This window comes from Oryzias latipes, chromosome 11 (assembly GCF_002234675.1).
Source record: "Oryzias latipes chromosome 11, ASM223467v1".
In the NCBI taxonomy this organism is placed as follows: Eukaryota; Metazoa; Chordata; class Actinopteri; order Beloniformes; family Adrianichthyidae; genus Oryzias; species Oryzias latipes.
The window spans coordinates 22,206,412-22,234,199 of NC_019869.2; the positions used below are offsets into that span (position 1 = coordinate 22,206,412).

At 39.0% G+C, this 27,788-nt stretch overlaps 1 protein-coding gene across 4 annotated transcripts in view; it reads left to right on the plus strand.

Annotated features, from left to right (window-relative positions):
* LOC101157957 overlaps positions 1 to 27,130 on the plus strand; it is a 33,206-nt gene extending 6,076 nt beyond the window's left edge. For 3 of the 4 annotated variants that reach the window (XM_023960137.1, XM_023960135.1, XM_023960136.1), the window contains 43 exons: positions 3,371 to 3,439; positions 4,907 to 4,931; positions 5,072 to 5,089; positions 5,421 to 5,486; positions 5,702 to 5,838; positions 5,916 to 6,023; positions 6,781 to 6,838; positions 6,918 to 6,965; positions 7,728 to 7,796; positions 8,115 to 8,179; positions 8,288 to 8,353; positions 8,465 to 8,489; positions 8,571 to 8,600; positions 11,363 to 11,428; positions 11,512 to 11,651; positions 13,554 to 13,667; positions 13,751 to 13,808; positions 13,879 to 13,923; positions 14,016 to 14,072; positions 14,159 to 14,307; positions 14,699 to 14,803; positions 14,947 to 14,995; positions 15,073 to 15,153; positions 15,543 to 16,049; positions 16,158 to 16,294; positions 16,637 to 16,694; positions 16,782 to 16,891; positions 17,076 to 17,778; positions 17,904 to 18,031; positions 18,115 to 18,231; positions 18,494 to 18,551; positions 22,039 to 22,155; positions 22,242 to 22,340; positions 22,416 to 22,559; positions 22,648 to 22,728; positions 23,275 to 23,442; positions 23,523 to 23,597; positions 23,678 to 23,811; positions 23,897 to 24,031; positions 24,107 to 24,164; positions 24,243 to 24,320; positions 24,711 to 24,842; positions 24,975 to 27,130. In XM_023960137.1, coding sequence (XP_023815905.1) covers positions 3,371 to 3,439; positions 4,907 to 4,931; positions 5,072 to 5,089; positions 5,421 to 5,486; positions 5,702 to 5,838; positions 5,916 to 6,023; positions 6,781 to 6,838; positions 6,918 to 6,965; positions 7,728 to 7,796; positions 8,115 to 8,179; positions 8,288 to 8,353; positions 8,465 to 8,489; positions 8,571 to 8,600; positions 11,363 to 11,428; positions 11,512 to 11,651; positions 13,554 to 13,667; positions 13,751 to 13,808; positions 13,879 to 13,923; positions 14,016 to 14,072; positions 14,159 to 14,307; positions 14,699 to 14,803; positions 14,947 to 14,995; positions 15,073 to 15,153; positions 15,543 to 16,049; positions 16,158 to 16,294; positions 16,637 to 16,694; positions 16,782 to 16,891; positions 17,076 to 17,778; positions 17,904 to 18,031; positions 18,115 to 18,231; positions 18,494 to 18,551; positions 22,039 to 22,155; positions 22,242 to 22,340; positions 22,416 to 22,559; positions 22,648 to 22,728; positions 23,275 to 23,442; positions 23,523 to 23,597; positions 23,678 to 23,811; positions 23,897 to 24,031; positions 24,107 to 24,164; positions 24,243 to 24,320; positions 24,711 to 24,842; positions 24,975 to 26,662 — 6,375 coding nt within the window. In that variant the 3' untranslated portion in view covers positions 26,663 to 27,130. The remainder of the gene's footprint in view (positions 1 to 3,370; positions 3,440 to 4,906; positions 4,932 to 5,071; positions 5,090 to 5,420; positions 5,487 to 5,701; positions 5,839 to 5,915; positions 6,024 to 6,780; positions 6,839 to 6,917; positions 6,966 to 7,727; positions 7,797 to 8,114; positions 8,180 to 8,287; positions 8,354 to 8,464; positions 8,490 to 8,570; positions 8,601 to 11,362; positions 11,429 to 11,511; positions 11,652 to 13,553; positions 13,668 to 13,750; positions 13,809 to 13,878; positions 13,924 to 14,015; positions 14,073 to 14,158; positions 14,308 to 14,698; positions 14,804 to 14,946; positions 14,996 to 15,072; positions 15,154 to 15,542; positions 16,050 to 16,157; positions 16,295 to 16,636; positions 16,695 to 16,781; positions 16,892 to 17,075; positions 17,779 to 17,903; positions 18,032 to 18,114; positions 18,232 to 18,493; positions 18,552 to 22,038; positions 22,156 to 22,241; positions 22,341 to 22,415; positions 22,560 to 22,647; positions 22,729 to 23,274; positions 23,443 to 23,522; positions 23,598 to 23,677; positions 23,812 to 23,896; positions 24,032 to 24,106; positions 24,165 to 24,242; positions 24,321 to 24,710; positions 24,843 to 24,974) is intronic. The other variant, XM_023960138.1, reaches the window with a different exon arrangement.
* Positions 27,131 to 27,788: the final 658 nt, after the last annotated feature.

The following is a 27,788-nucleotide window of genomic DNA, read 5'->3' on the forward strand; positions in this document are numbered from 1 at the left end:
TGCGACGCAGACTATTTGCTACGTGGTGCGGCGCGGACAAATGGTCCGCTTTTTGTGAGAAAAGCGATCCAAATTAAAAATAAATAAAAATTAAAGACTAAAAACTGGTTAATATCTATTGCTTTTGTAAGTGACCATGGTATAAGCGGGTTAAAGGCCTTCGAAGTGTGCGTTATTACTTTTTAACACACTTCGCGTCGGACGGTTCAGGCTTCCACGGCGTGCTGACATTAGAGGATCAAATGGAAAAATCTGTCTGCTGCAGAAGATGCAAACATGGACGACTCAGTCTGTTTTTCTAGTTTGAGGGTTTGTGTGGACCAAACCAGAGGAGCTCCGGTCGTCCACATTTTGAAGTCCCCCGTTGAAACACTCCTCATTCTCTGAGTTCTTCTCTGCTCTGCAGCTAACACAGCTCTGCTGTCTGTGCTCACAGATCCAGTCTGACATCACACTGTGCCGGCTCGCAGGAGGCGAACTGGCGGCCAGACAGACAGACAGAGAATGTGGAAAGCGGACCAAGTCTGCTCGGGCCCCCTGAACCTTTATATTTTTCTATTTTCAATGAGACAATAATTATAAATCAGGTGCTCTGATTTCATTTTTCCCTCTCGGGGAAAATGTTGAATCTTTCGTGCGACGTTTCTGACCGTGGTCGGAAAACACAGCGGAGATCCGGGGTTTGATTGATTTGGGCTTCACTTCGCCGTTTGGACGCGGGTTGATAAAAGAACCAGTCTCTATACTTTGGAGGAAAACTTTTTTTTTTATTACTTTTCCGGCGAACTGAGCAGCACACCCTTAACTTGCTGCGCACTCTGATTTACACGTAATTAATTTAAGACGTAGTTCACTGCAGGAGCTGAAGCAGAGTGGGATGATCTCGAACATGGAAACATTATGTGGAACTACTCTAAATAAATAAACCTGATCTCTTAACATTCTCCCTGTGCATTTTGCATCCATGAATTCTAAGTGAGATAAACACAGCCACAGCTCCATGTGGCTATCCAGCTAAAAACATTAGCTGGTAGCTTCTCCCACACGCGGGATGGTGTGTTCATGGATCTCCAGTTCATAGAAGCAGAGTGGAACTCCAACAGCCACCCAGCCTAACTTGGGCCACTACTGTATGTTCACGAGAAGATGAAAACCGCCGATCCGACCACAAAATTACCCGAATTATGCACACTCGCCCAAAGCCACTTTTATCCGCAAATTTTAGAACCAAAACAGCCCAATTTCTGGTCACACTGTGGATGTGTTGAGGTGCATACTTCCCCTACTGTTGAGGAGTGGGCATTGCGCCGTCACATTCACTGAAGCATCTTTGATTGATGTAGTTAGGGTGCTCCTGCTTATGTCTGATTAAAGGAGTAGCCAATCACAAGTGTCTCCGCCTTGTCTGGTTTGATTGACAGACTCGTTCTGCTGAAAGCTTTTCATGAAATAAGTCATTCTGAAAAGCCGCAACATGAAATACAAACAAAGCTACTTTGGAAAATATTCATTTTGAAATCTGAGGTTCTGAAAAAAGACGTAGAATTATAAGAATATTCCACATGATTAGAATTAAAATTTTAAAATGCTGTTTTAAAATAATGAACAGGTTTGAAATATATTGAATATTCAATTCAATATATTGAATTGAATACTATAATGGCTAATTTAAAATCTGTGTGCAGGTTTTTCACCATTTCTTTATCTTTTTATATATTTGAGAGATTTATTGGTTGGTTGTGTATTTGCATGAGGTCATATTTATTTAATTAAATATTTATGTATTTAATTATGAACAGTATAGGACTCCATACGTATTATCCTCAAATATTACTCACACATCACCCTTGGGTTCAATTCGACCCCAGGGATATTTGCCTTCAGAAAACGATATACATGGAATAGTTATTTATTTTTGTCAGGCACATTGTTTATTTGTTGAATACATAAATATCCCCTTGATAATGAAACCTGTTCTCTTGTGCCACCATCAGGCCAAACTTTTAAATTAGAATTAATGCATCTTGAAAAGTTTTCATACAACTCTCAAATTAACTGACATTAATGACCACACGAGTTTGTACTTTATTGGTTTTGGTGACTATACCACCATCAGGTAAAACTTTCAGTTTTAGAGTTGACGGATCTTGAAAGAGTTTCATCCAAATCATTTCTAATTTGCGTTTCACATTTATGACTCACAGAATAAATCAACCAAATAAATTAGTTGATTTTAGTGACCCCCTTTCCTCTTATGGACATATTTATTTACTTATGTCCTTTTCTGTGACGTATCAGAATCTGCCTTTTTGGCGAAGTACAGTGCATGTACAGGGAATTTGACTTTGGTGTCTTGTGCTCGCGTGCAAACTAGAAAAATGTATATAAAAAAAAAACAGTTTACAGGAGTAAGACAGGAGAGGGTGAATAATAGAAAGTACTATGAGGTAGAAATAGGAATATTCTTGGAGCCTACAGCAGCTTCCTCATTTTGGCAGTTCACAAGTCAAGTTGTTTCCCACATCCCCACAACACAAGAAATATCAAACTTATCGTGGGAATAGCCTGTATCCCCAACTCTGCACCTGAAGGTGTGGGAATGTTAGGTCACACACAAATTGACCCCAGAGGAAGATCAATGTATGCAATATGTGTTTAGCACATAGAAAAAAAATATCATCATGAACATTTTATGCTTAATCAGTTGTCTCCGTCAAATTAGGAAAAGTCATGAAATATGAAGTAAAAAAAAAGTTAACTTTTTTTTTAATGGCAAACATTGAATTGGGGTCAAATTGGGGGCTTTTCACAGTAAAATGTTGTGCTGCTGTGCTAAAGAAAAGAGAGACGACTTACTTGTGATTTTAAAAAGTTAATGCTTCATTGGCGCCATGTAACAAGTATGTTGATGTTACAAACAAAAGTCCTTCAGGGCCCCCCTTAGTTTTGGAAGTCGTTTAGTAGATGAGCAGTTTCAGGAACAAAGGCAGGGGGGTGGAATATAGCTATCAGCATTGATAATGGGGTAGAAGTTAAGAACTAAATCCCCCTTCTCTGCTGCTTTTAAATTGGTTGAGATAATGCCCCAGATGCCTGCATATAAAGGACCCTAATTTCCAAAATTTTCTTGGGGGGGGGGGGAACCCACCCAACTCAGTCAAAGCTTTGCGCCTTCACTCCTCGGGTGGTAGCCGCTTACTTTCTCCTTAGTCATTTACTCCAGTCACAGAAAGACAAACTCAGGAACTTTGATTTTCTCCTTGCTTAGGTGTTGAACAGGAAAGACAAGGTGGTTGTTTAAGAATCTGTAATTAACTAACCGACAAGATATCATCCCTACCTGTTTTTTTTTGTTTTTGTTTTTTTGCAGGTATGCTGTTCCAAGTTTACAACAGTAACACTTTTCAAGAAGCATTTGTTTTCCTTTGAACATAAAAAGGTGAGCATACATTTTATCTACCTTTGACATTCATTTTGTTTTATTTAAAAGTGGGCTCCAATAAATTGATCGCCATTTTCATGTTCGTGTGTCCCTTTAATACCTCTATTAGCATAATCTTTAAAGGCCGCCGATCAAGAGTACATTTTCTATGACTGTGTACAGAAAATGGAGTAGAATATTTAAAGTAGCATTACCTCTAAAAGCAGAAGCATGTAAATAATATTCTCCATGGGGAGAGATGAGCCACAGATGTTCAGTTTCCCTCCCTACTCTCCAACTATTACAAAAACAGTATATTGCTAGACTATCTAGTGCTCTGGATTTTAATGGCAATTTAAACACTATGCTGTCACTGATTTCTTATATTAAAGACTTAATATATATGAGCATTTTATAAAGACTAATAAAAATTTTTTTTTTTAACTTTTGAACTAATCAAAAACTGGAATGTATCACCAAACAGAAATGCTGTTCACCTTTTGACCTTCCCCGTCATAGGGCGCCACATGTGGTTTGGCAGTTTTGCGCCGTATGCCCTTCCAGACACAAGCTTGTATTTGAATCCAGGCTGGAAACTGGCATAGGGAGGTCCAGACTTGGGTCCCCGTGTGGCTTTTTAGTTGGACAGTAGTGTGAAGGGTCTTGTCTTAGGACCCACATTAAGCTCATTGCGTCCCAACCACCTCCTTGAACAGCTGTTTGTTCCTGCTGATCTATTTTTCCAAGAGGCCTTGAGATTACAGACATGTGCAACAGAGGCACATGCAAGGTTTCCATCACGTAATCAGGGAAGCGTCTCCAATGCAATGTGGAAAGTTGCTTGTTGTTGAATTTGATAAACACAGGCCAATGGTTTGTATTGAATAGACTCATTATAAATGGTGTGTACTTGTATAGCACTTTACAACCTTCTTAGAAGGCTCAAAGAACTTTAGTCACACACACACACTGTTGAAGTCCAAATGGACTTCCCCGGGTTCTGATTTGAAGTCAGAAGGATCCCAACACAGCTGCTCACAACCTCTAATCACAGTCTGTCAATTCTGGCTGCTTCCTTCTGCAGGGTCTTTTTATTGAACATTCGTATCCTGTTTCACAGTTCATGATCTACTTCCTACACATTCAGCTTCTTAGATTTGTCTTTACCTAATAAGGAGTTGTTTTTGACAAAGCATAAAGGTTAGCACAGGGCTGCTCTAAACATCTTTCACTTCACTTTTGATCTGCTGCTGCTGACCGTTCTTTCACCTTCCCTTCTCTTCGTCAGGCTCAAGTTTACAACACATTTACAAAGCAGTAATACATATCTGATTATGATTTCCACTATACATATTTGATAATAATCTTCAATTCCAGTACTACATATTTGATTATAATCTCCACAACACACATACACATTCACCATTCTGATGGTGTCTCTGCTGCAGAACTCTGGTACCAACCTGTTTTTTGTTGTTTTTGTAGGAAATGGGAGCCTTGTTTCAACAAAGTAAGGATTTAACTTTGTTTTGCTTTTTTGTACACTAAAGAAGTAATGTAATTTAACTTTCAAACACCAATAACCTTTATCTCTTGTGAAAATACCTTTAGAGTTTATGTAAAGAACTCTTTCTCCTTTTTTTTCCCTAGCTCCATTTCAGAGCTCTGGTAAGCCTTCTCGTTTAGATTTTCGTCACATTCAACATCTAAAGACATGGGTGGCAAACTTCAGACTTTGAGGATCAATGTCCTTTGGTTTTCCTAATAATCCCTGTTTACACGGCGCTAATGACCTAGATTAGTTGTGTTTTGCTAATAAAAACGGTAGGTTAAACATTTTTTATTTTAAGCATACCAACATCTTTACGTTTTGAATTAAAATTTACATGACGATTGGTAAATATTTTTGCACATTTAAGTTGTATTAATGTGAAAGTTAATATAATAATATGGGCCTTCAAAGTAAGTTTGATTTTTCCTTTTGATTGTTTTTCTAAAGGGACTCTGCCCTGCATTGCTTTCGTGGATCCAAATCTCAAACACAAAATGACGAAACCAGTTGTGGGTGAGTTTTCAACAAGCTATACATTGTTAAACATTGTGGTGTAAATGTACTGGGTCGCTTGTTTTTATGTTTTTTTTTTGTCTAAAATCTTAATGTTACAACCAAAACCGGATTATAATATCCATATATTTTCTCCGTTTTTTTGGGTAGATTTGATTAGGCATCCTCCAGTGTAATTGAATGACCACATTTCTGTTTATTTTCTATTTTTGCAGGCCTGTCCATGCTGACTCTGTGTTTTAGTACTCTAAGACACAGCTCTTTTTACCTGTGCCACATTTGTGAGAAAGTCTGTTCACTTAATAAGATTTTGGATCACATTTTTTCTGACAAACATTACAGTAACTATTCGGTAAGAGTGAAACACTCGTAAAAAATGTAGTACTTTTTAAAGAGCACGATATCATGAAATGTCTGTAATATTTCTAGAGCAACACAAACCCAGATGATCAGAATCTTTCCTGGATCCCCAACATGGATATGAAAGAGTTTCTTTTTCCAAAGCTCAAACAAGCGGATACTACATCAGTGCTGCAGGTAAGAGGTTGGATCAAAAAGATTTGAAAACCAGACTAAGTTTTTTTCATTTGTGATGTCAAATCAGCTTTTTCCACATGTTAAACTCAACTTTGACTTGTTAGACTATTTTTGAGATTCTAAGATCTTCGGTTTTATTCTTGAATGGACAGACCCTTTGAAGAGAAGTCAGGTTGTGGCTCCATTCTTTTTGTGAGCTATTTTTCTTTTTTTTTTTTTTTCTCAACACAAGCAACAAAAGCAATGCTTTTTGAGCGTCAGGCGCAGTGCAATTCTGTAGTATTGAGCCTTTGTAGAGCTCTTCATAATAGAAATATCAGAGTGGCACTCTAAACATCATCCATGGCTTGCACATTGTACTAATGAGGCAAAAAAAAACGTTTGACTGTAGCTCCTCCCACACACAGCTACTTTAGGAACACCAGGTTTACGAACATAATTTTGGTCAAGCATCTATAGACTTTCATGCTGGTCAAAGCTAAGGATGGCCGACACCAATTTGATGCATGAATGATGTTTGGTGTGTAGCAGCATTAGAGGGGCAGCCTTTATTTTAAAAACGGCTTTATATTGCCAGAGATGGGTTCTTATTTGCAAAATGATATTGGGATATTCTTCACAAAAGTGTACTTTATCTTCATTGTTTCATGTGCCATGTGGAAGTCATTACACTTTTATTCATGTTTATTAGTTCATTTTAAAAAGGGATGTCAATTTTTTTTTAGTTATTTCTTTGTTTTTTGTTTATATCAATCAGATTTTGGACCTACCCAAAGAACTCTTTGAAAAACTCTTATTTAAACCATATTCTGAAGGTAACTACCAATTCAATGAACACAATATTGGTTTTGGAATTTTTGAATGTTTTATAATCAAACTTCTTCTTTTTTGCAGTGATGGCCACTTTAAGTGAGAACTTGAAGCTTTACAACATGTTAAAAGGTAGTAGGCATTTTATGTGGGAGTTTTTTTTTTTTTTTTTTTTTTTTTTTTTTTTTACATTTCTTCGTGTTTATTTTCGTAGCTCTCAAATTCGCCTGACTAATAATTGTCGCCTTTTTCAAATTTGCCTAAAACAGAGAGTTAAACTAAAATAAATCCTCAATTTATCTGCAGATACACAATAACACTGCATTTTACCTCCATATACAGTTTTTGTACAAACTTTTAACTTGACATCTTCTTTGCATGAAAATCCCTCAACATTCAAATATAATTATAATTCAATAAAATAAGGTGTTTCTCAGAAACTGAAACAAGGACATATTTTTTTGGACAAAGTTTGCTTTATATGTCACCATCTTATGTTTGTTCTTGAATGTTCTGCCTCTGGCTTTGCTTACATTAGTGTCTTCAGGCACACGGCCAAAGAATGTTCCATTCGTTAATAATAAAACAATCAAAAAGGGATTTGGCAGTTGAACTGTCTCTACTGTTCTAAAATGATATTTAACTTTGTTATGGTTTTAAGTTCAAATACTCCAAGAAGCATAATAAAATCCTAGGAATCAGAAGCATAGATCTAATGTACGGTAAATGTAAAAAGACATGATTCAGCATTATTCCACATTAAATTATTAAAGAAACTAAATATTTAACACAAATCTAAACAGTTGTGGTTTATAGTTGTGTAACTTAAGTCATTTAAGTTTCATAATATGAAATGAAATTTCCTTTATGTAATTTAATCTGTTTTTCCTTTAGATTTCCAGCCAAGAAGAACAGATATTCTTGCGAACCAAAATGACGGCAACAGGAAGCAGCCACTTGTCGGTCTGTAAAACGTTCCAAAGTTTGGACATGTGACTTTTTAATAGCCTTAACTAATAACTGGGACAGCTGTTGGTCACAAACATATTCCTTAAAGTATTTGCCCATACATTGACGTTTTAAAAGTGTCATTAAAAATGACCATGTGCCATGACTTTTTTGGTGTTGTTTTTTTATAATTTTTTTTATTTTTTAGCATACTTGACCCTTTTTTCCGCCAGAAGCATGTTTGTTACATGTTTTAAACACTGATGTTTACATCCTTAAACTGTACAACCTAAGCCCAGTTTTTCCACATGTTTTTCTGTCTCTATTCTACAGAGAGTCAGACTGCCAGTGCCAAATCTCCATCATTAAAAAATGTCAAATGCAAACTTCGCTGCCAGGTAATCATTTGAAATAAAGCATCAGTTGAGCTTTTTGTTTCAATTCTATTAGCACTACAATAGGCATAACCTTTTGCAACAATTTTTTCTTTTTCTTTATTTTGACAGACCTGCAGCGATGTTTTTCTTATGAAACAGTTTCTTGGCCACCTGTCAAACGGGAAACATATGAAGGTAAAGATGGATTTTAGATTTTTACAAGAAGTCTTTAAAAAAAAAAGGCAAAAAACAATAAAAATTGTTATAAAAGTCCTACAATAAAGTGTTCGTTGTTGCCTTTACCAGATGCTGACTAAATATTTTGGTAAAGGTAGGATATCTCTCATTCCTCTTAGTCATTTTTGTGTTTTGTTTTCTATGTATATTAAGTAAATAGATTTTCTCTCAACAGCTCAAAGAGGATTTGGTTTTTGCCAAAAAGGTACTGCTACATCTTTTTATTTTACTTTTTTTAAATGACAAATTTCTAGACAAAGAAGAAAATGTTTTTTTTCATGCCTTAAGTGATAACACATTAGAAAAAGCATGTGTGGTCCCCTGGTGCTGCTGATTCATATCTTTGAGAAAAATCAAGAGTGTGGCTTTACATTAGGTGTTGCACGTCTGCAGCTCAGGTTGTCACCACCAACCTATTATGACAACACGGACAGCGTAACGACATGAACCTCGCTTCTCTTCATAGCTCTCTCAGTGATGGTGAAGGATTCAACACATAAGATTTCACACTTCCCATGAGTCTTAGGCTACGTTCACACTGCAGGCTGAAACGACCCAATTCCGAATTTTTTGCCCCTAAGCGGCCCAATTCCGATCTTTTCATGACAGTCTGAATGACACAGATCCGATCTTTTCAATTGCGACCCAGGCCCCGTGGGTTTGCCGTCCTGATTCCGAATTGTAGCCGTTCTTTTCAATTGTGACCGCCGTCTGACCGGCCAGGCGACTTGATTCCGAACTGTACGTCGACACGCAACAAACGTCATCATTTTGCGTTGAAGTAGGCGGGAACGAGAACGTAAACATCAACCATGGTGGACGATGCTGCTGAGATCAGTCAGTGGAAGGGAAGCGAGATCCCCGATTGGATTAATATTTGGGCTGATCGCTCTTTTCAAGCCAAACTCCAGGGCTCTTATTGCAACTGGGCGGTTTTTGAAAAATTTTCCAGATAAATGGCAGAGCGTGGTGTTGAACCTTTACTTACAGCTATAACTTTTTTTTCTTTCTCCCCTTCCGACCGTCACCGTGCTCAGAAGCGCAGGGGACCCGAGGCGATCCTCCTCCTCCTCTCTGTTCTGATCCTTAGATTCTCCAGAACAGGTTAATAAAGAGTCCATAGCATTTATTTTGGGGGAAACCTTCTTTTATTACCGTCCTCCGTAACACACAACATGAATGCGCGCCCACACTGCCCCCCCCTTATTCTCTATCGCGGCACGCGCTTGCACACACACACACATGCGGGCGCGCGGCCCCAACACATACACATTCCTATTCCACAACAGTGGGTACAGACGATCCCGACTCCATTGCCTTCTTAAAATGAGAAGATTGTAATTGTGCTGCTCCTTCGTGAAAATAAATTTAATATTACAAAAAGAGCTCCGCTTTTGACAACACTGTTGTTGACATCTGCTCCGCAAACAAGTGACGTCGTTCACCGTTGAGTATTCTTCTGGCTTCTGCGCATGCGGGTCTCGTTTGGGTCGTGTCACGGTCACACTGGAGATCACAAAAGTTCGGATTTACTTGGAAATGTGAACGGTCTAGCAAACAATTCGGATTTTTTCAAAAAATCCGAATTGAGCATTAAGCCCTGCAGTGTGAACGTAGCCTTTTTGGCCATAGGCAGGGCTGACCCCCCAGGTCGCCATTGTATTAACTTTACGCCAAGGCGGAAGTAATTCTCCAAGACACTATTAGGTGCCAGACAGTAAGCTTTTTAACATATGGCCACTGCAGACACAAGGCCAGAGATGAGGGACCCCCCCCATCTCCTTACACTCTCCTGTGAGGGAACACTTCGGCTTTGTTGTCAGCATCCATGAAGGAAACAGACAATTGGATAAGTCGAATGCTGTGTGTTGACATTGTTACATAAAGAGAGCATATTTGCATTAACACATCTACTTTGTTGATGAACTTAAAACGGCATCACCAGACTGTAACAATCGGTTCTACAAAAAAAAAAAAAAGATCTGCTAGTTAAAATGTTTATTTTCCAGGCCAGTGTTAATTATCCAAAGTTTTTGGTTCTTGGCCGCTAATGGTTTTTCTTATTTTATAAAGCAGATCACCTACATAGGTCAATTTTATTTATGGTTTGTTAAACCAATAAATGCATTTTGTTAGTAATTTTTTTCTGACTTTTCTGAGTTTTATGTACCAAAAAATACAGAAAATAGACAGATAAAAACTTTAATCTCCCAAGGGAGAAATTCAGGTGTCCGGCAGCAAAAAACAAACAAACAATACATAACAATAAAATAGCAGTTCATATCAGGCAGATTTGTTAAACAGCAGTACCGAACCGGAATGCACCAAACCGAGATTTTAGCGTATTGTTACACCCCTAGTATCCAGTTTAAACTGTCACACTGGTTGAGGTTTTGGCTAAATGTGTCCTGGATCGGTTTTCAGTCTATGTATTGGCTTGAATCGGATCGTTCAAATTGAACCAAAATCAACTATGTCAATGTGTTGAAGAAAATCTTTTTCTTACTTTCACTGAGAAGTGAAAGTGTGAAAGTAAGAAGTGAAAGTAAGGCAGACGAATTGAGGATAAAGACTGGACATGGCTGACGTAACCACTTACTTCCATCCCTTCTTGTATATAATAACAAAAACATTCCACTTTTTAAATTTTTTAAAATTTATTTATTTATTTTAAACCCTTTATCGATTTTTTTTTTTTTTTTTTTTTTTTTTTTTTTTTTTTTTTTTTTTTTTTTTTTTAAAGCTTTGTGGAATACTTGATCTGTTCAGCTTTTTCTAATAAAAAACTTGCCAACTAATGACGGTTTGAACGTTTGCCCAAGTTTGCTCACATGACCAAGGGCTACAGGAAGAAAAGGCCATTTAAGGCCAATCAATATTGAAACCCTGTTAAATTTTTCAGATGCCATAAAGGTTGTTTTGATCTTTCTATAATTTCTGTTTTATTTTAAATTTACGTTATTCCAGCGAAAGTGTACCTGGCCCTTTTCACCTATGTCTGTGATCGCTTGAAGCGAAATCAGCCAACTGTTGGTAAGATTTCCCTCTCACTTTCACAAGGGTTTTTGTGAGTTCGGAAGTCAAACAAGAATCATTTTTTTATTCTTCTGTTTTAGGAACATCTTTGGTGGTGACCTGCATCTGCTCACAGGTCGAGGCCGAACCGTTTTCACTGTGCTTTGCTTGTCAGGAGTCTTTCCTTCAGTCCCATCTAAGCATCCACTTTGAATCCAAAAGGCACCTCATCAACACACTGGTCAGTTGTGATCTAAATTATGTTTATTTGATTATTTTTTTTGGGTTTACTGGAATGTCTAAAAAGATGTTGGAGGTTCTTTTGCTGTTGCAGCTCAGTGCAAGCAGCAGGATTTCAATCTATACTATCATTTTACAAATTTGCAGTTTTCTTTTCTTCAATTAACATAAACTTAAACCACTCACTTACGAGCCAAATCCCCAGAAAAGTAACGTTTTGGGCATAAAATAATTTATCCTCTAACTACGTTCAATAGTACCTTTGCAAAATCAACCAGGTACTAAGAGTAATTATTATTATAATTTTTTTTTTTTTTTTTTGTTGAAAGTGGTTGAGCTGTTCGCTACGACAGTTTTAGGGCCAGTTTGCAAACTTATTTTTTTAAATTACGGTTTAAAAACTTTTTCTTTTTTAAATTACGACTTTTACGTCGTAAATTTACGAGAAAAAACGTCATAACTGTTAAACTACGAGATCTTAAGTTATAAATTTATGAGAAAAAATCTCATAAATTTCAGAGAGAAAAGGTCATTGACGAGGAAAAAAACTCCAACGTTGGAGTCGGAGCCTAGCTGGAAGACGAAGATGTGGAGCATTTTGGGGAGCTTTATTTCCGATTAGGTTTCAAAGACAAAGAAATTCTGAACCTTTTGACGACTCAAAATCAGATAGTTGGTGTAGCCGGGGTTCGGTGTCGTCAAAGCAGTGTTTTTATTTTATTTTTATTTTTTTTATGTAAAATAAGGAGCTCAGAGACACGTTTGGGTGTAGAGGACTGGTGCTTTATTTTATTTTTCATTCACATACCCAGAAGTCCATTTGTCTAATTTTGTCATGAAACTGTTATGCGCAGAACACCAATGTGTAAACAGTTACATACGCCCCTTTCTCCAGCTGAAACATCCCGTTTCAGCATAAAACAACAAAGATGAATGAAAATAGTCTCTTCGCCTTAGAAGGTTGAAAATGCCAGAAAGTGCTCCTCCTCACACAGACGTAGAGATCTTGTCTTTGGTGGAGGAAGAAAGGATTCAAGTGGACAGCTGCAGTTACACCGATGTCTTCATCAACCGGCTGCAGAGATCCTGCAAACCACCCATCAATGGATAAAACATTAATAAATCGTAAATCAAGCAAACGAGCTTCCAAACTTTTCTAACGTTATCAATAGACATTCAGCTAGCCTGTTCAATTAGGTTTAGTCTGTTTGCTCTGCAGCTGCGCGGCGTTCACCTGCTGCTGCTCTGTATGCTCACCTCCACTTTAATCACCTAAATTCACGAGTTTTCTCTCTCTTGAATTTACAAGTTTTTCTCGTAAATGTACTACTATAAAACTCGCGATTTTAGTTTTTTACTTTAATTTTTTATTTTATTCTTTTGGTGGCCCTAACACTCAGTTGTAGTTCGCACGTCTGTTCCAGGGCCTTCAGGTTTTTCCGAAAACAGTTTAGAGTCTGGACCAATTAGTTAAAATGGGAATCATTTCAATTTTCTGCACGTCTACAGTACTTGCCAGATATTTAAAGTTAAAATTTAAATATGTGTGCAAACAAACAAGTAAACAAGAATTAATAGCAAATCCATTCCTATTTAGATTGATGAAGTTCAGCCCACTGTTGTTTTTCCACATAAAAATAATAAAAACAGTACAATAATAGAACATTCTACCACACTGTATGGTCACATGTCTCTGCTAAATTTTAGGTTATAGTGAAACAAACTTACCATCACTCAATCCAAGGAGGTGGACTTTCCAATATTGATTAATTTCATTTTGAAATCATTTTTTAATGGTCTGGTATGATTTGATTTAACAACTTGCCTCAAATCGATCTGGTTGGAGAAATCTTTTCATTGATTAATTACACTTGTCCTGTGTTGACTTTGCTTTGAACTTTAGCTGTACCTGAATCCTTGGCGGCTGCCTTTTGGCTGGCAGGACAGCCTGGACGAAAGCCCACTGAGGTTGATGGCAAGAGAGGAGGAAGGAGAAGGCACAGATGTTATTTTGAAGGTAAACGCAAATTGATGTGTCAACTATGACTCTACAAATAAATACTCAACGTCTACGTTGTGAAAATATTCTCTTTTTTGCAGGTTTTTGATCTGTCATATGAAATGTTTTGTAAGCTCATACCTACAGACTACAGACACGGTAGGATTGTCATTATTACCCTCTGCCATAAATTTGTTCATTAATGCATTATTTTTTTCTTGAACTGCAGTGATGAACAGACTTCAAGTGTATCACATGCCTTTAAAGTGTGAAGGTTAGTCCGTTTTTATTTTTTGTGTTTTCATTTATTTGAACTTCGATTTAACACATTTGTGGGGTTTCTTTTTGTTATTCTTTATGATTTAGTTCCAAAAAAGCAAACCTTTAGCAAACTCCAACAAAATGAGAAGTTTCCTCTGCTTGGTGAGTTGTCCTTTTCTTTAAGTAGGTGCACCACTGATTCTCACTGAGCCATGCTGCTATGTGTCTTCATGGTTTTGTTTTCGCAGGCATGCAGTTTTTGGTAGTTTACAATGCCTTGTCCAGTGACTGGGAGTCTGTTCAAAAGAACCCTCTGTGTTTGCTCTGTAAAAGGAAACTGACGCAGAATGAATATCCAGTTCACGTGTTCAGCTGGGAACACGTGATGCTCTTTCTGGTCAGTATTTCAACCCCTTTTAAACCTGAACATAATAGCCACATTTAGTGACCATTATAAAAAAAAGATCTAGTTTAGAAGGGGCTATACTGACACATTGTTCATAACATACATTCACATTTACCCTTTTTTTTCAAAGATTGTTTTTAATGTTTGTGATTTGACATTTTTTAATTGGAAATAGTTATTCTACAAATTGATATACAGTTCTTGCAGTATTTCATGTTTTTTCTGTTTCAAATGTGTATGAAATCGAAAAATAACCTTTTGGTATTAAACCAATAGGTATTACTGAATGCTTAGGGATAAAAAAATATGAGGTTATAGAAAGAATAATAATTTTGTATGCTACTTGAAGGTATATTTAATTATGCTTTTAAATGATTTTTAGAATGCCTTTCACCCCGGCTCACTGAACTCCAGTACTGTTGATGCAGAAACATTGTTGGATTTGGCGAAACAGGCAGGCTCTGTTCACCACCTATCCTGTGTCCAGGTGTTACATTCCACACAATGAGAATCCACATTATCACAATGCACACATTCGTCACAATCCTCATCATTGTTGCATCTTTTGGCTGTTTATGTAACTTTACATCAATATTTACTACTTTAAAAAAAAATCTTTTTTTTTTTAAGGAAATTTGTCTGGATAGGCCCATCATTGAGCCGTGTTCCTATCAAAAAGGTGAGTCGTTTGTGCATTTTTTTTTTTTTTTTTACCAAAACTGTTGTCACGAAAACTTATTGGCTGTATCATTTCAGCGACTCAGATCTTGGCCTCTGCAAAGAGGAAGGAAGGAAAAGGAAGTCTTGAACCACTGATCAGTGCAAGGATGAAGCTGGGTAAGGTTATTTTGGATAACAATCTACGGTCCTACTGCAAGTCATTAACCTAAGGGGCTCAAGTGCTGATGCCAGAAGGAGTTAGCTGTGCATGAGTGCCATTAAATTATTAATATAAAGTCTTCAATGTTTTCCACATGTGCAGCAAAACATTTGACATACTTTTGTTCTGCAGTCAAATAGTCACCGGGATGTATTGCATTGCATTAAAATGACACTTAATATCAACTCCCCTTAGTGAAACATTTTAATTTATGAAGTACGGGTGTAAACTGTTTTCTTGTGCATGTTGTACATCAAAAAACTGACTGTCTTCAGACCAACTGTTTTATAACTGAAAGCCAACTGCATGGCAACCAGCTGTTTAGTAATTCATCTTTTTATTTTAGTTCCCAGGAATACTCAAAAAGTCTTTGACCAGAGCACTGTGAGAAACGACAAGGACACTGTCGAGCCTGGAGCGGTCCAGATTAAGAAGGAGAAAGTTGAAGGCAACAAAGAACAACTGGAAACAGATCCACAGATGTCCATCAAAATGTGCCCAAAGACGGAGAAAGCAGACAACCAGACGGTGAAGGTGAAAACAGAAGTACCTTCCACTGACGAGCCGAGTAAAGAGGGTGGAGAAAGCCACAAGAGTTCAGACGGAAATGACGGAGGCCAGATCAAAACAGAAGAGAGCCAAAGGAACAAACGGCTGAGCAATACTGAAGAGAAAAAAAGAAAAAGTCAGTTTTCAGGCCCATCTCAAGGAGAAAACCGTCATGAAGATTTGCGAGGAGAAACAAGCTCTAAAAGACCAAGACTCACCACAAACATTGATGGCGAAGTGTCCACAGTTATGCCTGAATGTGAACTCAAAAAGGAGAAAACCATAGATGGTGATTTAAATAAAGGTTTGTCTTTTACTTTATTTTTAGAAGATTTTACACAAAATTAGTCATCGGAACAACACTAGAGTAACATTTGTCAAGGTGAAACGTTTTTTCCTGAACACTTTTCAGTGTCAAGCAAACTTGTAGAGTGCCGTTGTGGTACACACAAACCCATCTACCTCTGTGGGCGCTGCCAGCTCAGGGTTTCAGAAAGGGACATCTTCAACCACATGAATGGATTTGACCACCAGGAGATGGTCCAGGAGGTGAGTGAAAAACCAGAGAACGTTTTCCATAGATAAACTCATTTGATGTTTGCTTCCCTGATTGTTACTTATTGTTTGTTTGTTATTAAGCCTGTACACGGTTGCTACAACAACCGAATTTTCCAAGCTGAGATCAATAAAGTATCTTTATCCTATCTCAATACTAAAAAAATACTGAAATACTGAGAACAATTAGAAAATTACCATTACAAATTCAACACTGTACACTTGGTAGTTAGCTTGACAGTACTAGAATCCAAACCCCTTAAAGAATCTGAAAGTATTCAGCTCAAGACAAGAATGCTGTCACGGTAAAAAAAACGGTTTATCTTCTGATTTCAGGTTTTTTATACGGATGAAAAAATTTTTGGTGACCTCTCAAAACAAAGCTTCCAGTCAGGTAAAGACAGATCTTGAACTCTTCCATAATTTAGTGTTTTTTACATTTGGCTAAAGATGTTTCGGGCTTCGTTCTTCGCCTCCTCAGCATTGGAGACGCTGCTCGGCCTTGGTTTGGACTATAGTAACCCACCCATAACTTCAGATCCACTCTGTATTGAAGGCTCACCTTATCCTCAGACCTCGACACAAAACAATGTAAGTCAGTATTTACATCTTATGGAAAAGGATTTGGGTTTATAGTTGGCTGAACTACAGATGTTTACTTCAGAATTTCACTGCTGGCAAAGTTGATAGATATTCATAAGTATTGTGGTTTTTTTCTCTCCCCCCTTCTGAGAAATTAATCTTCTCAAAATAAAATGTCTATTTTGTTTTAAAGGTTGTTATAGAAATTGACAGTGCAGAAGACTGTGATGAAGCCACAGTCTCTATGGGGACACAAACCATCTCCAGAACTAATGAAGCCCAAATGGAATGTGGTGAAGATGCATCAGATCTAAACACACACTCAAGTGCAAGCACAGTTTCTGTGTTTACAAGAAGTAACAGCCCGATCAATGGTTCTCAAACCACAACCACTGAACCTGACAGGGCTTCATCTAAACCGAAAATGACTCCAACCAAATTACCACCAGCTTCTTCTGCAGCAGCCATCTCCAAAACTTCTTCCAAATTTGCGACTGCAACTAGCCCCCTGGAAAGAAGTGCGTCTGCCTCCAAGGGAGGAGCATTTCCATTAAAAGTTGCACATTCTCCTCATGCAGATTCCTCAGGGAGGGAAGTAACATGCAAAAAAAGCTCTCCTTCCAACACTGCAGTCAAACAATCAGTTATGGATCAAAACAAGGTGTCCTCTAAAATACCAGCCACGTCAGAAAAGCACAGGAAACCGGACCCTTGTGTTAGAACTGCACACAGGACAAAATCTGTTGAGGAAAATGCAGACAGTGTACCAAATGCTGATGAGAGGAGCCACCCAAACTCAGGGTTGTCTGCCAGATCTAGACATAAGAACCTTCACAAAGAGCCATTGACTTTATCTCCAAGTAAGACCAGTGCAAGTGGGAACCAAGTAAAAGTTGGTGAGTATATTTGGAGTTCCTTTAAAAAAAAACAAAAAAACTTTTGTTTTAAATCGAATACCTTGATTTTTTTTCTTTTTTTTTTCTCTTCTCTCATTCAATTTAACTTTGTCCTTCATTTCTAGGCACAAATCACCTGATTGTTGTGTCATGGGACGGAAAGCAGCAGGTCTACTGTATGCTTTGTTCGGTAAAACTGAACTTGTCTGGTTCTCACCATTTGGTCAGCATTAACCACCAGTATAACTATGTGGTAAGTTATTGCACAGTCTTGTGGCAGTGTGTTAAGATGAAAAGCAGTAATGTGCTGTTTTATGATGTGCGCTTTTTTTCTAGAAAAGAAAGTACCCTGAATGGACGGCAAAGCATTCAGAGTTGGAGAGTAAGTTGAACCATACAGTGGCTCTCTTGGCAAAAATCGAGAGGGACTTGCCCCACTCTCGGAGTGTTCAGGTAAGCTGCACTATGGTCAATTTTAAATAAAGAAAATCTCATTAATTGTATTTTATGTAGTGTCTTCATTTAAAGGTGAACAATCTATTATGTAAAATTATCAACATCATTATTTGTTACAAAACTTGAAACTATAAAAACCTTTTAAATTGACTGTTGAAACGTTGCGATGGTACTCAGTAATGTCAGGGTGGAGCTAGTATGAGTTGCTAAAATTGACCTTAATTTGTAGGTTTACCTATATTTTTATTTATCCTTTTAGAAGCTGAAAGTGACAGAGGAAGTATACCAAGATTTAGGTTGTCTTCCAGATAACAAAGGTAAATGGATTCTATTAAATCTTACTGAAAACTCAAAACATGTTTCAGTACAGAACCTCCTAATGAGTTGGCAACATCGGGATTGAATTGCGTCACCTAGATTGGTGTCATTGGGTCTGTGTTGGGGCTGGCAGGTGAGTACCCAATGACCAGGGCTCTTTAACAGACTTTTTGTCAATAATGAGCACTATGTTCAAACACTAGGGTGTTCTTCAGCCCCACGATCCTTGGCAGGAGGTAGACCTTGTTATCATTTGATCTCTGCTTCAGCAGTGTGTCTCAGACAGTTGAGTAAAGAGTGGCAGAGGTACAACACTAGCTCAGTGTTTTTTAACCTTTTTTGAGCCACGGCACACTTTAACCTTGACAAAAATCCCGCGGCACACCAGCATCCAAAAAAATAAAAAGGAGAAACTCATAGTCTTTTTTGATCTACAGCCCCTCTCCAATCTCTCATGCATTTTTGTAATAATTGTGGCAGAAAAAGCTGGAAGTTGCAGCTGTGTTTTTTAAAAGATGTAATAAAAGTTAAGTTAAAAGATCTAAAAACTGTTTGTGTGTTCGTTGTTGCTTCAAGACGTTAAGAGGAGAGACTCATTGTGCGCCGAGACCCTGGCACTTTAACCCAATGCATCATGGGAGATTTAGTGCAAAAACGGCCGAAGATCGCTTCTCTGAGCTTCATTGTTTTGTTCACTTGTTCCACGGTCTGATACCGTATTCTGTGGAAAGCTGCACCGCTAAAGACGAGCTTTAGCTGGTGTTTTTGTTGGAACTGAGAGAATTTATTTGCAGAATCCGAACAAGGAAGTGAAGACTTTAACCACTTCTGATTGGTCAGACTGATGACATGTGATTAAGCCTTCAAGAATGATTGGCGGAGACAGTTAAAGGGGCGGGACTTTTCAGAAAACGGCTTAGTTGCAGCTAAATCGCGGTACTATCATTCTTATCAAAATGTCTTTAATAGAATCGAATAAACGCAAAGAAAAAGTATTTTACGATCTTTCATATTCCTAACTTCTCAGTGTTTTATCAGGGCCTGTTTGGATGAACAAAGAGCTGATATCCTGGAGATGGTAAATGTTTTTAGATCAGTTAATGAGGGCAATTTCTCACGGCACACCTGACCATCTCCCACGGCTCACTAGCGTGCCGCGGCACACTGGTTGGAAAAACACTGCACTAGCTGGTGGTGAGGTGGATTCACTGGTGGGGCAGCAGGGCTGAAAATACTTGGCAAATGTACTGTGAGGAGGCTGCACGGTGGCGCAGTGGTTAGCGCTCTTGCCTCACAGCAAGAAGGCCTCCGATTCAAGTCCCGGCTGGGGGATGTGAAAAACTACATTGACGGGGGACTTTTCTGTGTGGAGTTTGCATGTTCTCCCCGTGTATGCGTGGGTTCTCTCCGGGATCTCCGGCTTCCTCCCACCGTCCAAAAACATGCTTCATAGGTTAATTGGCAACTCTAAATTGTCCCTAGGTGTGAGAGTGAATGGGTGTGTGATTGCGGACATTCTACCCTGCGACAGACTGGCGACCTGTCCAGGGTGTCCCCTGCCTTCGCCCACAAGTGGCCGGGATAGGCTCCGGCAGCCCTGTGACCCCGAAAGGGAAAAACGGTCAAGAAAATGAATGAATGAATGAATGTACTGTGAGGATTTGTTGGGAGTTTCTGAGGGCTCCACCTTTTGCTCTTTAACTCCCACATCTGCCAACTGAGGGAAGCTGGGGACATTGAGTCTTCTCTGTTGCCGTAAGGTCTCTACTGCCTGCTGTGGTGGCAACCGTGAATCAGGTGGTAGAAACTGGAAATGACGGATGCCTTGAAGCTGATAGAGTCGTACCCAGCCTTATTTGGCTTACGGGGCTCTAGATTCAAGCAAGCTGCAGCCCTGACAGGGACAAACCTAATTTTTGGAAGGAGTTTAGCGAGGCCATGACTCCTGATATCGACTCTCAGCTCTTGATCGCCCTTGAAGAAGCTCTTCAGCATGGTGCTGAGGGTGGATGAAGTCTGCCCAGAGTACCTCAAGTTTCTGGATGCTGTGGGGTTGTCTTGGCTAACCTGTCTCTGCAAAAACACGTTGCTACCAGGGACCTTACCACTGGATTGGTAGACTAGGGTGGTGGTTCCTCTTTTTTTTAAAAAGAGGGAGTAGAACCACCCTAGGGAAGTAATGCTTTGCCTTTTTAGAATGAATGGAAGGTCTTGTTAATGGTGGCCTGGTCAAAAGAGTTCTCGCCAGGCGCTGGCTCTTTGGCCAGGTGTAGGAACTGTTTTCTTTCCAGTTGAGTTGCTAAGGGTATAAACGGACTAGTTTGACTGAATCTGGTCTTGAGCTAAATGAAACCCATTCCCTGTAAAGGGCTTATGGTGGGTCAAACACATTTCAACTTATTTGAAGTCCATTGAATCTAGAATGTGAAGAAGTAGTTTACATGTTTGGTGAAGTCGAGCCCTTGCTGCTTGTATCTTGGAATTGTAGGAATTTTAAAAAGTTGCCAACGAAGAGTTCCTCAAGGTCTCTTGTCATAAATTCCTCAAAGATGCAGACATCTTTTTGTGAATGAAGATGACTTCTTTGAAGTTCTCTGTTGGGTGTAGGTAATTAAATCCTTTTAAACCTACAATACATGTTAAAAAATCGGAGAGATAAGAATAAACGGATTTCTATACCAACGTTACCTCTTTGTTATTTATTACAGTCAAGTAATAATTCCATTCACCAAATCGATCAGAGCAATACAGAATTCTGGGTCCCGCTGACACCTCACAGTAGTACACAACAACATGTCAAAATGAATCTGCGATGAGCATAAGCGTTTAGGTAAAATCCACATCTAAGTTTAAGATAATGTAAAAGTAATATAAAAATTCTTCATGGGGAAAGAACAGATGTGGGAATGCGTATTCCATAGGTCTTGCTTTGGGGTTGACCTAAAGGTGAGGGTTTCAACTCCAGCCAGAAATGCAAACACTGTCAGTTTTAGAGAAAGTGACGGAAAATGGACAAACGATGTCCAGATACAAGCAGCCGAAATGTTTCTTCTGAAAGGGTAGCTGCGCAAACTCTGTCCCCTAGAGAGACCTCTGAGGAGAGCCGCTGCTCCTCCACTTTCAGGCCAGATGAGGTGGTTCGGGCATCTGTTTCAGATGCCCCCCTGGCACCTCCTTGTGGAGGTGTTCAAGGTATGTCCCATTGGGCAGAGAGCCGGATAAAGGCCCAAGATGCCACAGACTACGTCTCTCAACTGGCCCGTGATTGCCTCGTGATTCCCCCAGAGGAGCTGGAGGAAGTGGACAGGGTGAAAAGAGTCTGAGCATCTTTAATACCCCAAACTGCCCCAGCAACCCGGCCCCAGATGAGCGGGAAAAATCAGATGGCTGAATGGCAGTACTATTACAATAGGTTTGATGTTTTCTGTAATTTTATTATAACTATTTGATATATTTGTTTGTTTTCATCTGTTTTTTTACATATAGCTGTAGAGAAGGTGAAGGCTATGGTGAGGAAAAAAGACCCTGCAGACGCCGCGTCCTCTTCAGTCTGCAACGCAGACGAAGTTTCAGATCCCTGTGAAGTTTCAAGCTCAGACGATGGTACGTCCAGTGGTTTCCTTCGCTCTCTAAAGCAATGACCTCACTATGATAAAAGTCATCCAAAAACAAAGTTGCTTTTTTTACAGTGCAAGCTCCACAGAGCGAGACAACAGGAGCTTCTGATCATGACGCCCCAGATCTTAACAGTGGAAGTCTGCATCAGTTAGAAGACGACCAGATAGCAGGTTAGAGCTCAAATTGCCAATAATTTACAAATAAACGGAGATAAAAAAAAATTGTTTTGATTTTCTTTATTTAAGGAAAAACTGTTGATAGAGAAATCGAGTTCCAGGCAGGTATATTCAGCAGATGCCAGAGTTCAGATGAGATTCATTCAAATGTGATTTTAAATCAAAGTGATCCAGAGACCATCCCATCACCTGTTCAAGCTGAAGACGCAACAGGTATCATTTTACCCTCCTTAAAGATTTCTACAAAGACTGATTAAACTTGAAATGATCATTTCGATATACCTTGTCTGCTCCTTTTCAGAAACCTCCCAGCTGGCAGAGTTGGAGCAGGATGCAGAAGTTTTGCCTCAAATTGCACCCACTCCTACTGTTAGGAGCTATGGTAAATGGAACTGTTTAGCTCCTGTTCTCTTTCATTTATGTCCACTTTGTTTGTTTGTGTTTTTTTTTGTTTTTTTGGAGCCAAACGTAAATCACCTTCAGGGGCTAACCTAGAAAGACGAACTGAAATAAAACGTCTTGGACCTTTTTATGACCAGCTTAAAGTTACAAATACAGATGTAGGGGCTCAGACGTTGCTGTCCCCTGAGTAAAACTGAAATTGAGGTCGAAAGACGGCATCTCTTAAATACTAGTTCATCTTTAAAACAAGTAAGTTTACTTTCTTCGTGAACTGGGTTTAATCATGAAAACAACAAAGGCCGGTTCATTTTTCATTTGGTTTCAAACATTTACAGGAAGTAGGAAAGTGGTACTTTCTTTAAACAAAAGATAAATGTACAAAAAAAAACCTTTCAATGGTTTTACTATTGGAATGGACTTAACCATGTTTTTTTTTCTCTCCTATCCAATATTTTCTCTAAAAATCAATCGTTTCTGCACAGAACCTTAACTATAGAGCTTTTCAAAACTCCCATCTCTTTTTTAGGTCTGTTTGTTGAAGCTCCAAAAGTAAATATACATGAAACAAAGAAATTAACAGTAGACCAAGTTTTCACACCAAAGCTCCAACCTGTCAAAGAACAGAGGCAGCAGGAACAAGGACCCTTTGCGGGAGCTACAGGAAAAGAAGCATTGTCCAAAAGTCTTTTCGTTGGTTCGTATAGTTTTTATTTTATTTTCCTACACTTTTTTTTTTAAGTAAAAAAAAAAAAAAGTATATATATTTCTTTACAGGGGGAAAAGCTTGTACATCTAGTAATCTGCCATCTTATTTGAAAGCGGGTTTGCATAACTCTGCTGCGGTCATTGGTGAGTGAGTCCATCTAATTTACCCCAAATTATTGTCACTTTTGTCAGAGTAAATAATACCCCTAACTCTTATCTTTAAGGCAAGAGTTGCATATGGGAGTGTCAGGGAATTGGCCTAAGGACCCTCTTCCTGTGCGATTGCTGTAAGGAGAAGGTCCCCCTCCGTGACATCTGCCACCACATGATCAGCCCTGATCACCAGCTCAGATACTTGGTGCGACCCTAATTTCAAATGTCCTCAACTCCTTTAACCCTAGCATTTGCAAAGTTTTACAAAGTAGGATGTGTATATTTTGAAGGAGAGAGAATACCCAGAGTATCTGCAGAAGTTCTGGTTTGATGAGGAGCTGCTGCCGAAAATGAAGCTGGATATTTTAAAAGCGGTTGTTCTGAAACTGTCAAATCAGGAGCACGAGCAAAGGGTGGATGCACAGGTCTGTTCATTTCTTACCTGTATCCTTATAATTAATATTCCATGAAGCTTATCCGCCTCTCTGCGTTTTTCCAAGTGTGTGTGCCTGGTTCCGGAGCTGCATAAATTCATTTGCAACGCTTCATTTAGTGAAGGTAACAATGCAACTGATTTGGAAATATTCATAATTTGTTCATAATTTGATGTTCAACCTCGTTTCTGCATTTCTGTAGCCCTAAAAATAGTACAAAATAAGGAGGAGGTGAATCGAGGATTCATCCAGCTTCCCATCAGTGTTGCTGAGCAGGAAAGTGAGTTGGACCAACTTTAATTTTCTCTTTTCAATTGGAGCAAATGTTTCTGACTTGAGCAGTAATTTCAGGTAAAAGGAGTCTAACTATATATTTTATTTTAGCATGAGTTGGAAGATGATTTGAACTCTGTCCAAAACTCCCTCAAGTTTTGTGTTCTGTGTAACTATATACTTTCTGAAATCTAATTCCTCCTTTGAAAGCTTTACTTTGAAAAGTTGCAGCTTTTACAGATATGGGTTTCAGAACAAATCACTTCTAATTAATGTAACTTTAATAAAAATTATTGTTTTAAAATTATACTCTTATACACTTTTAAGACTATAAACTTTATGTGCTTAACTTTGTTTTTTTTTTTACTTAATTGTTTTTGTTTTTATTTAAATCTAGAAGCTGCACTAAAAACTAAAGCCTCTTATTTTGGAAAGACGAAAATGTCTCAAGATGCAAAAGCAATTGAAGACGGAGGATTCTCGAGTCTGTCCTCTTCCACTCCAGCTGTGTTCAAGATGCCCAACATTTGTAAGATTTATCATTTTTACTTTGCATTGTATTAATTTAAGTAAAGAAATTTTGTTATTAATGGAGATGGAATTAAAATGATGACAAACTCATTTTCACCTACTTTTGTGTTTGTTTTTTCTGACCTGGAAGCTTCTGCCAAGGTTGGAGGGATGGAGGTAGACTGTTCTCCCTTAAACTTGGATCCCGTTGTCCACAATGATGGCTCACCTCACGTCCCTCAGAAGCTCTCTGGTGGGCCGCACCCCAAACCAACACCAGCTGAGTCTCGTCTTAAAATGTTCGACTCTCTCAATGTCAAAGAGGAAGAAGGATTTTTGACATCAGCGTCCTCTCCCGTTGCTCCCACAGTCAGTCAGAGCCGTGATGAGTCTGTCAGAGATAAAAACTCTTCAAGCAGAAAAAGGCCAGCTGATACATCTGTGAACACATTGCTCACTACTTTCAGCCAACATGAGGACTCTATGCAAGCTGCAGCTGAGCTAAAGCCAATGAAGGCAAAGGCTGAGGCCTGCTCTCCACCAGCTTCCAAAGCTATCTTTGCTCATTCTGCTCCAGGTCTTACTTCAGATTCTCCAAAAGATAAAAATCTCAGTGTTTCACCTAAATCCCCTAAAAGGAACCTCGAAGTTCTTGAGAAGCTAATATCTGTATTGAAAAAAAGCAGTTCTAAAACGGTGACAGACGGTCAGTCTGCAAACTCTATCTCTCAGGAGCCAAAACATGAACCGGTACCAGACTCTAAACCAGAGCAAAGACGAGCTCATACTTTAGTGGACCGGTTACTAAAAGATCCTTCTGATGACTTGGATTGTAACAACCATCCTGATGCTAATTATGAAAACAATTCTTCATCCGTCGGCAACACGCTTACTCTACCCGTACAAGACGGGTGCAGCGTGAGCCAGCCCCCCTCAGATTCCACCACTAATCTTAATCCAGGTCAGATTCCAGAGTCCTCTGGTAAACCAGACATCAAAAGCACTGCTGGCTGTCATTCGCTAATCAAGACCATCATAACAGCACGGCAAAAGGCAGCTCATCCCGTGTATCAGAAACTGTGTCGTGGTAAAGCCAGCAGAGACCATCAAAGCAGTGTCCACACAGAGGTCCACTGTGGCGCTGTGGCGGCTCCTCAGAGCCACGCGGCCCAAAGCCAGATCACTAATGTCACTGATGAATCTTCGTTAACTTTCCAGACTGCTGCAAGTCATGCAGCAGCAAATAACCAGCAGAAAAGGGGTGAAAGCCTATCTCACCCGCTGTCTTCTGTAAACCCAGCAAATACAGCAGAGCTGGTTAACCGCCCGCTTCTTTTGTCCACGGCGCAGAGTTTCTCCACTTTAGCGTTTTCAGAAGGTGACGTTAAGGAGCAACTGCAGCTGCAAAGTCCCAAAGTCCTTCAACAGCAGCAGGTCAATCTGCAGCAGCATCAATTGCAACAGAGCCTTCAGCAGTATCAACAGATGTCTCAGCACCAGATTATGCAGCAATATCAGCAGCAGCTTCTGCAGAAACGGGTGTCTCAGCAGTACACTTTTCAGCAATATCAGCATCTCGTGCCTCAGCAGCAGATTTCTCAGCAATATCAGCAGCACATGCAGCAGCAGGAAAAACAATTTCAGTTGCAGCAACAGATGCAGCAGCAGCAAGTACCTCAGCAGCAGATTTCTCAGCAATATCAGCAGCACATGCAACAGCAGGAAGAACAATTTCAGCTGCAGCAGCAGCAAGTACCTCAGCAGCAACTGCTTCTGCAGTATTTGTTTCAGCAGCAGCAAAGCTGTTTATGGACAGGCTCATGGCAGAGCGGACAGTAACCGTTACTCTTTTAAGTGAATTTATTGATCTGTTGTATTTTCTACAGCCAGGCTAATATTTTGTATGCCTGTTTTTTTATGAAGACAAAAACCCTTTAAACTTTATTTTCTATAAAAGGAAACATTTTGATTTAGTTTTAAATGCACATTGTTTACTTTACAGATATCTGAATAGTAATAATAATGCATAGAGATGCATTGTTTAAAGATATTTTTGTATTCCTGTTATTGCTTAACAGCTTTATTCCCTTTCGTGTGAAGCAGTAGTTATTTGACTTTTTTTGTTGTTTTTAAAAAGTTTTGCTGAATTGTTATAAATGCAGTAATAAAAAGTAAAATGTACTTGATTTTGTTTTTGTACAAAACAACCCATGTTGACACGGTTGACAATCCTTTACGGCATTTATCTTAAGTCTGTTTCCTTCACGTTCAAAACCCTCAAGAATAAAATGGTTTTTGATTTAAGAATCTTATGTTGATTTAATTCCATTCAGGACGCCACCACTCTGAAACCAAACCTGCTGTGAAAGAGGAACTGAAAAGTCAAGGAATGAATCTGGCTACAGCTCAGAACCCTTACGTAAACATGCAGCAGTTTGTATTTATACAAGAAGCAGACCACAAGGATGATCACTGAACGTCTGGTTCAATCCCTCCCATCGGCTCCCTTCCTGGTGTTAGTATTAGTGTTACAAACATGAACAATAGCAGGAGATCGTTGTCTGTGCCTTTCACTATGGGTTCAAGTCTAGTTTTGGCTTTTGGGTATTAAGAGTTCACAGTACAGTCGGAGACATTTCTCCCAAATAAAAAGTAAATCTGCAGGAAAGTTCTTACCAAACTGAAAATACAGAAAACTTAAATCTTCCACAATAGCCCTTGTGCTATCCTATGACCCCCACCCTTACATTGACGTGTTCTTCCTACCATGAAAAAAAGGATTTCATGTAATCCATGGACACCAGTGAAGATCACAAATCATTGAAGAAAAAAGGTTCAGCGCACTGTCTAGTGGGTCTAGATGACCCAACTCCCAATGGTAAAGTGGCTAGGATAGCACAAGGGTTAAAGGTGTGTCATTCTGACGGATCTCTCATCCTAGCACACATTTAAAACCAGTTCTTCA